We start from the raw sequence: 14,501 nt of genomic DNA, 5'->3' as shown, positions 1-14,501 counted from the left end.
CAACAAGTAACAACAGTAACAATATTAAAACAAAAAATAACAGCAAATAACAATGTCAATAAAAAACCACAATAATATTAGAATAGCACAACATATTGTGGAATACTATATTAAGACTTTATATATAGGCTTTATGAACAGATAGGTTTTGAGAGATGCTTGAAGTACTAGCATCACCTCCTCTTGTACGACGGTTTGAGGAATATATCTTCCAGATAGCACCGCCGCTCCCTATATGCAGAATACGCAGTCTTCGTAGGGCACCAACTCCCAGAGGAGGCACCATCCCAGTAAAATAAAACATGCGCCATTCTCCCATCCGCGCTCGCGACCGCTCGGACATTTGCGGATGAATGTTCGTAATTGATGGATGGACATCTATGCCCGGGTAAAAGTCATCAGCAATCCGGCACAGAGAAAAGAAAAATAAAGTAAAAAACAAAACAAAAACAGGCATAAATTTGGCTTGACATTGGACATTCGAGAGTCTCAAATTTAGGGACCGTCTCTTAAGTTACATGTGATATTGTTATACAATTTTCTAACGTCAGTAGCATTTGAAGAGAATGACTTACAGTCATAAAAACAAATGTAATTGTTCATCTAGGTGACAGCTATAATGCACCATTATATTGAATGTTTGATATTTATTAAAACAAACTGTAAGTCATATGTAAATTATGCTACTTTTTCACATGGGCTCAAAAGCAAATTTGAAGCTCAGTAGCATTTGAGGAGAAAGACTTGCAGTCATAAAACAATTTTAATGTGTTAATTTAGGTGTCAGCTACAATGAACACCTTATACATTTATATATATATTAAAATAAAGTGTTACTAAAGTTATATATATTGTTCTGTGTATGTGATTTCAAAGTCTAGACGGGTCGGATTAACCCTTTAACTGCCATATCCCTTAAAATTTGATTGCCAGAGGGTTACTGTAAATGCTTATGCCCGCTGGGCACAGTTTTCCCGATGCCACCGGGGTGGCGTTGCACTGACGGCTTGAGCCCGCCATCGCTGCTTGCAGCTATATTTATACATTGAGCTCTGTCCGATAAGTGATAAACAACCATCCAACCTACATTAAGTAGCCTCTGCTTCTAAATTTCATGACCTACAGAATCAGAAGCTTTGGATAAATCGATAAAAGAGCAGCACTGTGGTTTTTATTATCCAATGAAACCTTTAAGTAATTTTTGTGGATGCACTAAAACCGGATTGGAACTCTGACAAGGCATTTTTAAAAGATAGAAACTCTTTTAATTGATCATTCACAAGCAATTCAAAAAACATTGATAAAATGGACAATTTTGAAATAGGCCTATAATTATTCAATACAGTTGGATCATCCCGTTTAACTTATGGCCAAACATAAGCTGTTTTCCAGATAGAATTAAAGTCATTTGTAGATGAAGAAAATTACAAATATAGGTTAGTGGTGGCACAATAAAATCAGCTGCCAGCTTTAAGAAATGTGGAGCCAATTTATCTGGACCAGCCAGTTTCTTACTATCTAATGATTTAAGTGCCTTATTAACCTCTGAAACTGTTAGAGTTAAAATCAAATAATTGGTCTACATTAAAATGATTTACAGTGATGAAGTGTACCAGTGGCCACAAAATGGTCATTTAAACAATCTATTATTTAAGTTTTATCCAAAATATTTTATATACTTCCAATGAGATTTTTTTTATTTTTTTCCAAAAAGTTTTCATATTCAGATTACTAGAAGTTTCTAAAAGTAGTCAATCTTAGCTTTTCTAATCGTAGCAGTAGACACATTACGCAATTGTCTGAAAATCAACCAGTATTCCTTTAGATTAGTACTTCTGGCTTTAGACCAAGCCAGATTACTATTCTCGAAGCAAATTTGACAGTTCAGGGGTAAACCATATATTATGTCTGCCTTTAACTCTAAACTTTCTAAAAGGAGCATTCATATAAATATCTCCATTTAACTAAAATAATATTTAGAAACTTACTATTTAAAACTAAAAAAGGTCAAATAGATTTTTTTCACTGATTTAGATAATAGCATATTAAGTTTGAATAAAAACTGCAACTCCACCTCCTCTATTGGGTCGATCAGCCCTATAAACATTATAAATGACAATGCTTGTGTCCTTATTTGGAACAGAATGTTTTAACCAAAACCATAATGTCTGCATCAGTTGTTTCTGCCCAGATACTTAACATATCCAACTCTGTGAGTAAACTGCAAACATTTAAATGAACAAACCAGTCCTTGATTTAAAATCAGCAGGTGTGTTAAAACTTGTAACATCAGGATTTTGTTGAACATTTCCAGAAATCAACAGTAAGGTTTCTTGGATCATTTTTCCTCCTTTAATATCCTCAAAGAAACGAGAGAACTACCTGAAGTAGTGCACAACCATTATTCTGGCAAACCTTATCAAGTGCACAGAATTTAATCACTTAATAAAAAAGAAAATATTGCATACACAGTATCCATAATGTACAATCTGATGATAAAAAAAGACCAGTATAATCCCGAGCAAGACTGAGTAACCAAATAAAATAAAATAAAAAACATCCTAAACAGTATCATCATATCTTTATTAGCACAGAGAAAATAATCAAAAGCACTTTCCTTTATCCAGCAAGGTGTGGTACTCATCAGGGCCAAACAATCTCAAATCATGACTCCGAATTAGGGAAATACGCTCCAGAAGATCCAGAGCCCATCTTTGTAATCCCTTTGTAAATCCTAAATCCGGTTGGTATGCTTCATAAAGTCTCAAATCTTACACGGCCCCTTGTTCAATTTCTAAAACCCTTAAATTCTTCTTTTATATCTAAAGAAAAAAGACATGCCGCCATCTTGGAATGTACCACCAGATTGACCAGACAATGTAAATTTGTTTAAATATTTTTTTTTTTTTTTCGTTTTTCAAATTATTTTCATTTATATATATATATATATATATATATTTTTTTTTTTTTTTTTTTTTTTTTTTTTTTTTTTCTAAAAAATTATTTGTCATGCAAGCAGAGAGATGTCATGACTAATGTTTAGTGATCATGTGAATTTGACTGAATCAATTAAATGCGCAGAACTCTCTAAGGGCTCTATAATATACCCAGCACAATGCGATGCAAGGCACAGCTTAAGTGTTTCTGCTAGCTTCAGTTTGGCGCTGTTCACATTTTCCCGTCCAGCACCACATTGTTTAAAAAAAGAGGTGTGTTCAGGCGCAGTGCCATAGACCAACTCAAACCTGGTCTAAAGTCTGGTGCAGTGTTTTTTCTTTGTTATTTAAAGAGCGTACACACTGCTTATTAAACACCGGAACACACAGCAGCATACAAACATGCCAAATATGAAAAATTTAAGGATTGCAATTCATAAGAATTTTTTTTAGGGTATCTATTTGCTCGCACACGAGCAGCTCTGTTTCATCTCGGAGACGCCTTCTGTCATTGCACTTGCCAAATTCTGTCGTGTAATTAGCAAATCCGTCATGGCACGAGTGCAACTGAGTCTTAAAGGGAATGGAAGATGAGACCGATTGGTTTATTGCACGTTACGCCCAGAAAACACCCATTACTCATTAAGAGAATAGTGACAACCTGTTAGACCATGCGCCCGCGTTCGCCAACTGTTTTTCCGTCATTTAAAATAGCAAAAGTGGATTTGGACACAACCTGAGTGCACCTGTGCCGTGCGCTTTACACTTTGCGTTTAGATCGTTACAATAGGGCCCCTAAAGTGAGTCTTTTTGTGAACTTCACTAAACAAATGTGTGTGTGCTGCGCAAACCAGCAAAGAAAGATGCAAACGTGGGACAAGTAGAAAATGTATCCGTATCTAAGTTCATTATTAGCCTACTCTTTAGATAGAACTTGTTTGTTATTTTGAGAGACTGAGACGTGTTTGATTGGTGAGCGCGCTGTGCTTATTCCATTCATTCATATCATAACATAGCCTATGGTTTAAATCATTGCCTTTTAAATATATACAAATAATAGAAAGTGTATGATGTATTATTGTAGGATGCACTAGACGCAACAGCAATACAGCATTTGATTTGTGCTTTTTTCATTCATTAATTTCACACTCGTGACTTTAGAGGTCTGTGTATAATATTGCACTGATCCCCTGACTCATCTGTTATGTAGCAAACACCAGACTGTGCCATGCTCAGCTGAATATTCAGGCAGAATTATTCCTTGTCCGTTATTTGATTTTGAAGCCATCATCCGTGCCATTCAACCATCAAAAAAACAATATCGTCGACTACTTAAACAGTTAATTAATACTGTTTCATGTTAGATGCAGTGTTGTCAATATTGTCTGTTTTTGATTAATAAAGACAGTGACAACTTCATCACTGAAAATAGTTCAAATCAAAGTCACAGTAGAACTGTTGAGTGTCTCTGATCAACACACAGCGGATGTTTATATTTTATATGAATCGAGTGTTTCAGAAAAAGACTCATTTCTGAGTGAATCAGCTGTTTTAACAAGTCTTGAGTCAGTGATTCAGTGACTCATTCATAAAGAGCTTGTTTCTGAGTGAATAAGCTGTTAGAACGAATCTGTAGAATTAATGACTCACTCAAAAAGACTTCCATCTACTGGTGCTTTTAGATTCACGTTTGGAGTATCTTTATTTTTATCATTCCTGTATTCAATTATTTTATTCTCATAGCATATGAGCTTGTGTGTGTGTGTGTGTGTGTGTGTGTGTGTGTGTGTTTAAAATCTATTCTCAAAATATTGTTTCCTCTCCAGAATGTCCCTACGTTAGGGGTGTCTGCACTCAATCTGGCAACATATCTGTGTGATGAGGTGAGTCTAGCAGGCTTTGGCTATAACCTCAGTCAGAAGGACGCTCCTCTGCATTACTACGACCACAGACTCATGACATCCATGCTGAAGGAAGCCATGCATGACGTGCAGACCGAGACGACTTTCCTCAAGAGTCTGATAACATCGGGCATTATTACTGACCTCACGGGAGGAATCCACTGCAACTTCTGTTGAAGGACAGACTCTCTCAGTGACACGTGTGAAGAAGAATTCACACAAGTGAAGGAATAACTTAAAAACAATCATTGAAAGACTACTGTTGAACTGCTGAGTATTTTACCGTTTACTGCTGTGATACTGATGCGCTGTTCTATTTTAGATCAAAACTAATGTCACAAAAATATGAAGGTTTTAGATTAAACTTTTAATTTTGATGTTAAGTGTCTTTTGTTTTAAAAAGATGTTTCGCCAAAGTATTTAATTTTAAGATGTTTGGTGTTTTTTTTGTTTGTCTATACAAATGTTTATATTAATATGCATTATAACTTTTATTCTAATTCTGGATGTGTGAACATGCAAGATATTATAATTTATCATTTTCTTGAAGCATGTTTTTTGTTAATGTTACATCAGTAATAATTTGTTATATCATTGCAATAACTGTATTATTCCAACAGATGGAGCCGTTGTTGTAGAACATAGAACTGAACAGTCTAGTAAACCATTTGTAAAGAGAAACTGCATCCATCTTTGCTTCATTCTTGAATTTAGGTCTTTTAAATTGTTTGCTGTATTTAATGGGCTAATTAACGCTAGCCTGTCTGATGAAGAAATGCTACTCACTGATACAGCTGCAAGACAGTATTGAGATTTTCACATTTTCACACTTCATTCAGCAGGACAAACATTTTCACACATACCACGTATATATGTGTGTGTGTGTGTGTGTGTGTGTAGTTTCCGAGCAGTTTTACAGACACCCATGTGTTCGCATGTCTTTGGCATTCTTGCTTCATTGCTTGCTTCAACAATGTGTGTCTTGTGTTTATGCTGTGCATGCAATAAATGTTTTAAAAGTGGTTTTGTGATGTGTTGACCTTTACTGAAGGCTGAGCGGTGGGTCTGATGTGGGTCATCAAGCATGTTCCCTGTGTTTTGATCTGCTCTTGTGACATTGAATGCTGTTTTTGGGTCAATTTAAGGGTTCAACAGCCGTTTATGAGCTTTATTTATTTATAGCACACGTTTAAGCTATTAAAAGCATTTAAAAACTTAGTATAGCCTCAGGTCTCACGGTTTCTGAACATCAATATTTTAAATATTCAGAGAAGTTAAATCACTGTCTGACAGTTCGGTAAGGAGATAATGGTTAGGATTTATTATTTAATCTTTTATTTATTTAGTTTTTTGTTGTTGTTTTTTTATTACAGCACACTCTAAGTGTTTATAAAGTTTGTTTTTTGGCATATCTGATAGTGTTTTTACCAGGAAACCGAGAAGTGTGATGTGCTATAGCTGGAAGATCAGTTCATAAACCTTTACAACCATCTTAAAATGGTTAAATAAATGTGTTAAGTAATGAGGCAGGTGGGTGTGTTTGTCCTGATGTTGAAGAACAGCCCTTTTTTTTTTTTTTTTCCACAGCATTTTTGCCCATCCAACGGTTTTATTTGTACATTAACATAGCCCTCTGCTGAACTGAGCCATATTTTTGGATGGTCACATGTTCCTATGTTTTAGATGCTCGTCTATCCTTTGACTGATAAAACAAATCAATTAAAATGCTTCTCCTGGAATAAGACTGATCCGATTTAGTAGGTTGTAAACGTTATATAAATGTGGCAGCCAAATGATATTTTTCTCAATTCAAATGAAATCCTGATGCTTGCTGTGTCCAGTGTGGACTCTGTGATGTTATGTGTGTAGAATGAGAGGGGGCCAAGCATCGAACCCTGAGGTACCCCAGGGGCTAGACGCCTCTCCTTCCCAAAAGAGCTTAAAGCCTCTGCCCTTTAGGAAGAACTCAAACCAAAACCACATCTTGAGGCAGATCTCACCAAATACTGGAGACAGATATGGACATTCACTACTTTTAGAGAGTCTGTGGTATGGAGTAAGTAAAAAATAAAAGAAAAATAGGTGAAAATTAAAGAATTGGCCATCTTACTCATTAACCAGGACTTAACCTTAACTTAAGGTAATTTGAGGCAGTAAATAGTTTATTTTTGTTGTAGACTTATTATTTTTATATCATGCTCTGCATTTTACTTGACAGAAATGTGTGAGCTCTGCGTGTAGCAGACCTAGACAGACAACACACTCTAAGTCAGTCTGTTTAGCAGCTGTCAGAAATCATCAGTCATGTAACATGTCCACAAAGATGAACGTGTGCCACCCACAACCTTACAATGTGTCTGGTTCACTCAATGTAAGTAGTTAAAAAACTGCTTATAAACATCTGTCAAGCACTAATCACTCAACAGTCTTAAGTTGTTTATGTATTATTGCTCAGAGGAGGAACAGAATGTGCAAAACTTTCACGATCAAAAGCATTATATACACTACCTGACCAAAAGATCTGCTTGGAAGCGATGACTGGATCTTTATTGCTTTAATTTATAGTTTTCTGGCACGTTGCATGTTTGTTGGATCTAAATATGTATATGTGCGTGTGAGTTTGTGTATGTATATATGAAGAACAACAGATAATAGAGTTTGTGAGATAATTAAAACATTGATTCGTTTGATTTAATGATAGGAGTCACAGACACAGGTCAGAATGACCAGATGTTTCCTCCTGGAGTTTGATGTTTCTGGCAGCTCACCAGCAACTGCCTATTAATTCCTCAGAAAAGCAGTTCTTCAGTCATGAAGATGAATTCTTGGACTACGTTTAACTACAAAACAGTATTTCAACAGTAAACACTTTTATAAAATACAGACTTGCATAAGGGACTGGCTGACAGAGCATAGACTTGTTTAAGAACTAGAAAGACTTTTAATATGAACCAAAAGGAAGACAAGCAATGAGTGCTGAATTATATGCATTTATATCATGGTTTATAATGCAATTGATAAAATGAAGAATAACATAATTGTATGGATTAAAAAAGAAAAGAAAATGTGTGCTTTCTTGCACATGGCAGGACTTTTTTTCCTTTTTTTTTTTTTTTTTTTTTTTTTTTTTTTTTTACATAATTTGCACATGAACTAGCTGTGTACGATTGTTAAACTGCAAAACAAACAAAAATAAATAACCAGCATTCTGTAACAATGGAAAATGAACTGACTTTATATCATCTGTGTTTGGAAAGTGTTTCTGCTGTGCAAAGGTTGTAGAAAAGCAAATCCAGAGTCTTGAGCGGTTTTGTTTTTGACTCTGTTAGCTGTAGTAAAGTCAATAGTGCAGTGTAAAATCACTTTACACTTATAAGTGTCTTCATGATGACGGATTGAGATCCTTCTTTCTCCACATACACATTCTTCATTTTATTCCTGTTGTGAAGAACAACAACAAAATCAATGTCAAAGCTGTCAAAAATCCAAACAACAAAAGCACAGCATTCTGACTGGATATAGCAGACTATTTGCTTTGAAATGGACTTGTTGAAAAAGCTTCCCGAGTTGCAACATTCATGCACATTTCCATGTTCGCTCAGAGCTTTGCCAAAACATTTTTCCCCTCAGACTCACTGGCTCTACTTGACAAAGGGATTTCTTTCTTGGCCGGCGCCCCTCCTCCCGCTTCCCCTCGCCTCTGTAACAGCTGCTGCGTGGAGCCGTATCCTAAGAGAGTGATGAGCGCTGCGTTTTTATTTCAAAGTGTTTTTTTGGAACAGATGGCCAAGAGAGAGCTGGGAAGCAGGCCAAGAGCGCGCTGGGGAATGTGCCAGTTCCTGCAGTGAATGTGTTCTCTGGGCTCCGGCTCGCGTGCCTTCCCCCTGCCCTCTGCCCTGAGTGGCGCCAGCAGGACTTCCCAAGCAGCGCTGAGAACATCTGGTGTCTGGCTCTGACGGGGGACGGGGGGAGCGCAGGAGCCTTCATGTGTGCAGCTCTGCCCCAGCTGCTCAACGACTGCTAATAACCACATTATAAACCGTCTGAACTCTCCTATCAGAGGAAAACATACACTGCGTGAGTGGCACCAGCGACATGTTGATATAGGATAGCGCTGCAGGAAATCAGGACTACATGACTGTCAAAAAACTCCCCCAAAAACATCAATCACTCCATTAATTCGGCCGGGACGCAGAGGAGGAAAAAGCTGGCGGAACACCCAGTCCTGCTTCTGACAAAAGCTGATGATAATGTCATTTAATGGGATGGTTATTAGGCACGGGGGAAATTCCCTCTAATTGGCACGTATACGCACATATAATGCATGCTCTGCCACGAGTACTGTTATGGCCTGCAGATAATAACTAGTGGATGGCCGAATCATGTCCTTACACTTCACACTGACATCAGTGACTGTACATTAGAGACTGACCGCTTCATATCTGCTCATTACTGACTCTAATTAAACTGTGCCGGGACGAACTGTTAGAAACAGATTCCAAAAACATACATACTTGTAATTATGAAGTCTAGTATTTCAAAATCCTTTAATCAGACTACAGTTAATGTTTTATGGATTGCATGATTGGATATTATTCACACAACGGCAGCAAATCGCTGATAATTTATTGATTCAGAAAGTCTGGATAAATATATTTCAAACCTGGCAGACTTTGAGCAAGTCGTTGTTGTTTTCTTGTTTTATTTATGAAGAGATTCCCAAAAGTTTTTGTCACCCCTTAAAACTGAATATTTGCTTGCGGTATATATTTTAATATGAATATCATTTAACAACACATTTGCATGTTTACACTTCTCTGGTGTCGGTTAATGGTCACATTGTCACGCAGATAAACAAATACAATATTTATATTTTTAGTGTTTGAACTTTTTTTTTACGTCTTTATGGTTGAATGAATTATTCGGTTTTTATCAATTCGTTAACTCTCTATCAACTCACTAATGTAATGTTTAATGCATTTTATGATGTTGATGCTTTTTTATATTAATAAACAGTAAATTTAATGTAAATTTAAAACAAGTAATCTAGAAAAGTAATCTAAAAGTACTCTAAAAAGTAGTCAGATTACATTACCTAAAATGAGAGACCTAGATGACGTTACTAGCTACAGTTTTGATCATGTAATGTGTAATCTAACCACCTCTGAGTCTCAGTCACTCTCTAAGAAACAATGTTAACTTATTCGAACCCTAATCTAACAGTCTGATAATACTCTACTGAACGTGTGTTGGGGAGCATCAAAATAAAGTCTTAGCAGATATTAAACTACTAATAATGACTGCTAGTTAACATGTAGCTGTAAAGTTACTTCTAGTAAGCAGAAGTCTAATGTGGACTGTCAAAATAAAGTGTAATGCAGTCTTAATCTTCTAGTGAGCGATCTATAATCATTCAGTTAGAGTCGTGGTTCACATGAGAGAAGTGAGCATTGCTAGGCACAGGTTTCAGACACATTTCCCAGAATCATATAATGAAGGCTCTAACAGTGGAAGAGTAAGCCCAGAGTACCTTCCTCTTCTTGGAGCGTCCCTCGGCCTGCAGCGTCCGGGTGCACTGCTCCACACACTCCCTGAAGCTCAGCTGGCTCTGGTCCGGAGAGTAGTCCAGGTCTGCCAGCTGAGCCAGAGACAGGATGTAGTTACAGGCGATTCTTAATATAGCCAGCTTGGAGAGCTTCTGGCCGTACGAGTAGCAGGGCACCTGTGGACGTATGGATCAGTGTTGTGATTATGAGTACTGTAATGACTGGCTGAACAAACAATGAAAAGGTATTACTGATTGATCAGAAGTGGACACCGAGCTGAACTGAATCACATCTCACAGCTGCTGAACTGAACCCACACTGGAGCGCTCGTGCTAGAGTTGCTTTACAGCAGAATTGGGATTTGATCGAGCATGCATCACTGATTCTGATGTTGTCCTGGTTATCTGAAACTATCTCTCTATATAAAGTGCTATTTCAGGTGTGAGCTGCCTGCAATAATTCAACACGTTAATGTGCAAGCGTGGATGTGTTATATATTTAGTGATGTTTTCATACTTTAACTTTGTTTTGTGATGATGGAATAAGTTAAGACTATGAAACATCTCCATCAAAGCTGCTAAATATGAGAATCATTTTTTTTACAATAGGACAGCATGTGTCTTCCTGTGTAATAAAGTTCCTTAACAGCTCACGGTCATTCCTTTGCTTCTATCCTAACTTCAGTCGCAGTCTAGGTGTTCTCCAGGCTGCTGTATTCTCCTGAACAGCAGAGTTTACCTGCTTTCGCAGCGCCTCGAAGGCTGCGCTGATGGTGTGCACGCGCGTCCTCTCGCGCGCGTTCGCCAGCAGTCTGCGCGTCTGCTGAATGGCTTTGATCTCCGGCGGCTCTCCGGCGCGTCTCCTGGGTGACTGCGCGCTCTCGACAGGCGCCTGAGAGGCGGCGCGCTGAGACAACGCTCGCTCCAGAGGAAAAACCTGCGCGCTGCGCGTGCCCGATTGAGCGGTCCTGCCACTGACAGTGTTCTCTGGGACGGCTCTCAGTTTGGAGTCAGAAGGCTCTCCAGACACCGCGGTGTTAATTCTCATATCCAGGGCGCCGTCGTCCCCTGACGCGAAGACCCCCGATGCGCGCGTCTCTCTCGCGCCGCCGTCTGTCTGTGCCATGAGATGCGCGTCCTTGTACAGTTTAAAGTAGGGTGAATGCTCGTCACTGACGCGCTGGAGCGGCTCTCGCGCTCTGCGCTTCAGTCTCTTGTCCCCCGAGGTCAGGATCTTGCAGTGTCCGTCCAGATGCGGGTTCCTCATGTCGGGTGTCCGCGCTGTCTGAAGGTCCAGGATGAAGATCAAACGCAGTCAGTGGAGCAGGAGAGTCCTCTCGGAGGAACATGCCCGCTTCATGTCAGAGTGTGTGAGAGGCGACGCGCTCCTCCTGCGGGCTCCGAGGGGCTTGTGAAGTCACACACACATCGCCAGGACATTTTTCTGAATGTGCTCCACAGTTCATCTGTGCTTATTTAGCCGCAGTTAACACAGAAGCCCCTGTTGCTGAGAGAGAGAGAGAGAGAGAGAGAGAGAGAGAGAGAGAGAGACCGCCCAAAATAAACCCTCCAGGAGGACCCGACACTTCTCCAGGCAGCGCCTCCTCGACACGCTTCGACTGACGAGACACACACACACACACACGCACGCACGCACACACACACACACACACACACACACACACACGCACGCACACACACACACACACACACACACACACACACAAGACTTAGTTTCCCTGATTATGCCTTTATTGGTTTATATACAGTAGTGAAAACATATTTTTGATATGTTATATAATTTCATTACATTATAATTTCATTACATTAACTCTGACACTGTTTTCAGATAAATGTCAAACCAGCTGTTAAATATTCAGAATATTATTCCCTATAATGCACAAGGCTTAGTTTTCCTGGTTATGCATTAATCAGAAAAGTAGGTATGCATTTTGCATTATGTAGGTATATTCTATAAAACATATCAAAATATGAGTTCAGTGCTGTGTATAAAAACAATGAAGGCATTATCCATTTTAAGGTATAATATTTTACAGTTTGTTTAATACCTTCATCTCAAATGGTGTTGTCGTTTAATTGATTTATTTCACTGCATACATTAAAAGTTGTACAATTATAATAAACACATAAAATGGTAATTCCATAAACGGAGCCATGTGCAATAACCGGGATGTTTTTGGGCTCTGAATGAAACTGAATGTCTACCGAATGTCAAACATCAAACTAACTTTACTTCTGTGTCACGGTCTTGATAGCAGGAGCACTGTGTGCAATATAAACTCTTTATCATATAATATTATATATTATATTAAACCCTGTAGCCTAAATGCAAACAACTGTCTCAGAATTTTTTATTTTTGTAAGTTTATTATATATAGTTCGGTAGGTTATTGTTCACTATAAATCACAAAGTTGTAAAAGTGGTCCTATAATTAATACATGAAATCAAAAACTTGTTTGGTTTCACAATCTGTTTAATGCATGTTTCACACAGTAACTTCATCTGTACTTAGGCTAGATATTTATTTTTAGTTCAAGCTACTGTTTGTTTTTGTTTTTCTCTAATTTATTCCTCGTTAGAATAATGTCTGCAATTTTAGCACACTCAGAAAATGATTTGTTGAATGAGGTTAAGCTCAGGAGAGGTTTCCACACAGACTGTGTGTGTGAGCAGTGTGTGAGTCAGTGACACTGAAGCACACACACACACACACACACACACACACACACACACACACACACACACACACAGCTGAGCACAAGCTCCTCCTCTCGTGATCAACACACAATCATCTCCAGCAGCACACAACACATTACTCTCCGCACAAACTAATAAGATCCATTGTTATGCCAACAAAAGTATTCAAATAGTCCCAAAACTAAATGAAGTTAACTTTGATTTTATTAATGTACTCTTTTTGTTATTGAATGTAATGCATTTTAAAATAACACTGTTTTGCTTCAACTTAGATGAAAAACTTCATTATTATTATAATATTTAGTTGACTGGAAACTATCGAATGAGGTCACTGAATAACTGACCTGAGTAATGTCACTATGCTCTCTTCTGCAGGATTACTTATAGCTGAAATTGAAGGTGTACGTTTACCTGAACTTATTCATTTCTGATTAAAGAATTTTACACTGATGCTTTTCTCCTGTTTAATACTTTAAAGCTGCTTTGAAGTAAACTGTAGGCAAGGCAAGGCAAGGCAAGTTTATTTATATAGCAGATTTCGTACACAATGGTAATTCAAAGTGCTTTACATAAAAGAAAGTAAAATAATCATGAAGAAAAAAATAACAAAAATAAAACAAGCAATTTTAAAACTTAAAATGATTAAAACATTTAAAAACAGTAAGAAAATGATTTTACATAAAAAAAAAAAAACAGTGAAAATATAGTGCAATCAGTTCGGACATTGCACAGTGCTCATTCAATAAATGCACAGCTAAACAGATGGGTTTTGAGTCTAGATTTAAATGTGACTAGTGTTTTAGCACATCTGATCTCTTCTGGAAGCTGATTCCTAATGCGGGCAGCATAGTAACTAAAGGAGGACTCCCCTTGTTTTGTGTGAACCCTTGGTATTTCTAACTGACTTAATCCTAGTGATCTGAGTGCTCTGTTAGGTTTATATTCAGTGAACATATCTGCCATATATTTCGGTCCTAGGTCATTTAGTGACTTATATACGAGTAAAGGTACTTTAAAATCAATCCTAAATGTAACTGGAAGCCAGTGTAAGGACCTGAGGACTGGTGTGATATGCTCAGATTTTCTGGTTCTAGTCAGAATCCTGGCAGCAGCGTTCTGGATGAGCTGCAGCTGTCTAATGGTCTTTTTGGGAAGGCCAGTGAGGAGCCCATTACAATAGTCCACCCTGCTGGTGATAAAGGCATGAACAAGTTTCTCCAAGTCTTGGCTGGAAACAATGTTTTTTAAATGATAGTATGCTGATTTAGTTACTGCTTTGACATTACTACTGAAACTAAGGTCTGTCTCCAGAATCACACCAAGATTCCTGACTTGATTTTTAGTTGTTTGACCCCTAGAGTCAAGGTATGCATTCATCTTGAACACTTCATCTTTGTTTC

General features: G+C 37.9%; 2 protein-coding genes across 5 annotated transcripts in view; one reads left to right on the top strand and one right to left on the bottom strand.

The window, feature by feature from the left end:
* The window catches only part of LOC128026884 (lactosylceramide alpha-2,3-sialyltransferase), a 38,463-nt gene extending 32,604 nt beyond the window's left edge, over nucleotides 1-5,859 (top strand). For both annotated transcript variants that reach the window (XM_052614147.1, XM_052614146.1), the window contains exon 7: nucleotides 4,763-5,859. In XM_052614147.1, the coding sequence (XP_052470107.1) occupies nucleotides 4,763-5,014 (252 nt within the window). In that variant the 3' untranslated portion in view covers nucleotides 5,015-5,859. The remainder of the gene's footprint in view (nucleotides 1-4,762) is intronic.
* A 1,948-nt stretch (nucleotides 5,860-7,807) lies between these two features.
* atoh8 (atonal bHLH transcription factor 8) lies at nucleotides 7,808-11,907 on the bottom strand. 3 transcript variants are annotated; one of them, XM_052614164.1, is made up of 3 exons: nucleotides 11,122-11,903; nucleotides 10,368-10,559; nucleotides 7,808-8,275 (listed from the first exon to the last, which is right to left on the bottom strand). In XM_052614164.1, exons 1-3 carry the CDS (start codon nucleotides 11,647-11,649, stop codon nucleotides 8,270-8,272), a joined length of 726 nt encoding a protein of 241 aa, XP_052470124.1. In that variant the 5' UTR covers nucleotides 11,650-11,903; the 3' UTR covers nucleotides 7,808-8,269. The 3 variants fall into 3 exon arrangements, with proteins under 3 accessions (XP_052470124.1, XP_052470125.1, XP_052470123.1); XM_052614165.1 differs by lacking the exon at nucleotides 7,808-8,275 and adding an exon at nucleotides 8,282-8,789 and having other exon boundaries at nucleotides 11,122-11,907; XM_052614163.1 differs by lacking the exon at nucleotides 7,808-8,275 and adding an exon at nucleotides 8,282-8,890 and having other exon boundaries at nucleotides 11,122-11,905.
* Between the last annotated feature and the right edge of the window lie 2,594 nt (nucleotides 11,908-14,501).

The sequence above is a fragment of the Carassius gibelio genome, chromosome A14 (assembly GCF_023724105.1).
Source record: "Carassius gibelio isolate Cgi1373 ecotype wild population from Czech Republic chromosome A14, carGib1.2-hapl.c, whole genome shotgun sequence".
NCBI lineage: Eukaryota > Metazoa > Chordata > Actinopteri > Cypriniformes > Cyprinidae > Carassius > Carassius gibelio.
This window is presented reverse-complemented; position numbering and strand designations above follow the sequence as displayed.

Excerpts from the sequence above, each read along its gene's own strand:
- atoh8 (XM_052614165.1), bottom strand. The coding sequence starts at position 11,649 with ATGAGGAACCCGCATCTGGACGGACACTGCAAGATCCTGACCTCGGGG. Across the intron at positions 10,560-11,121 it reads TCGAGGCGCTGCGAAAGCAG|GTGCCCTGCTACTCGTACGG; the intron begins GTAAACTCTGCT and ends ATACGTCCACAG. Across the intron at positions 8,790-10,367 it reads GACGCTCCAAGAAGAGGAAG|AGCCAGACACCAGATGTTCT; the intron begins GTACTCTGGGCT and ends GTCCCCCGTCAG.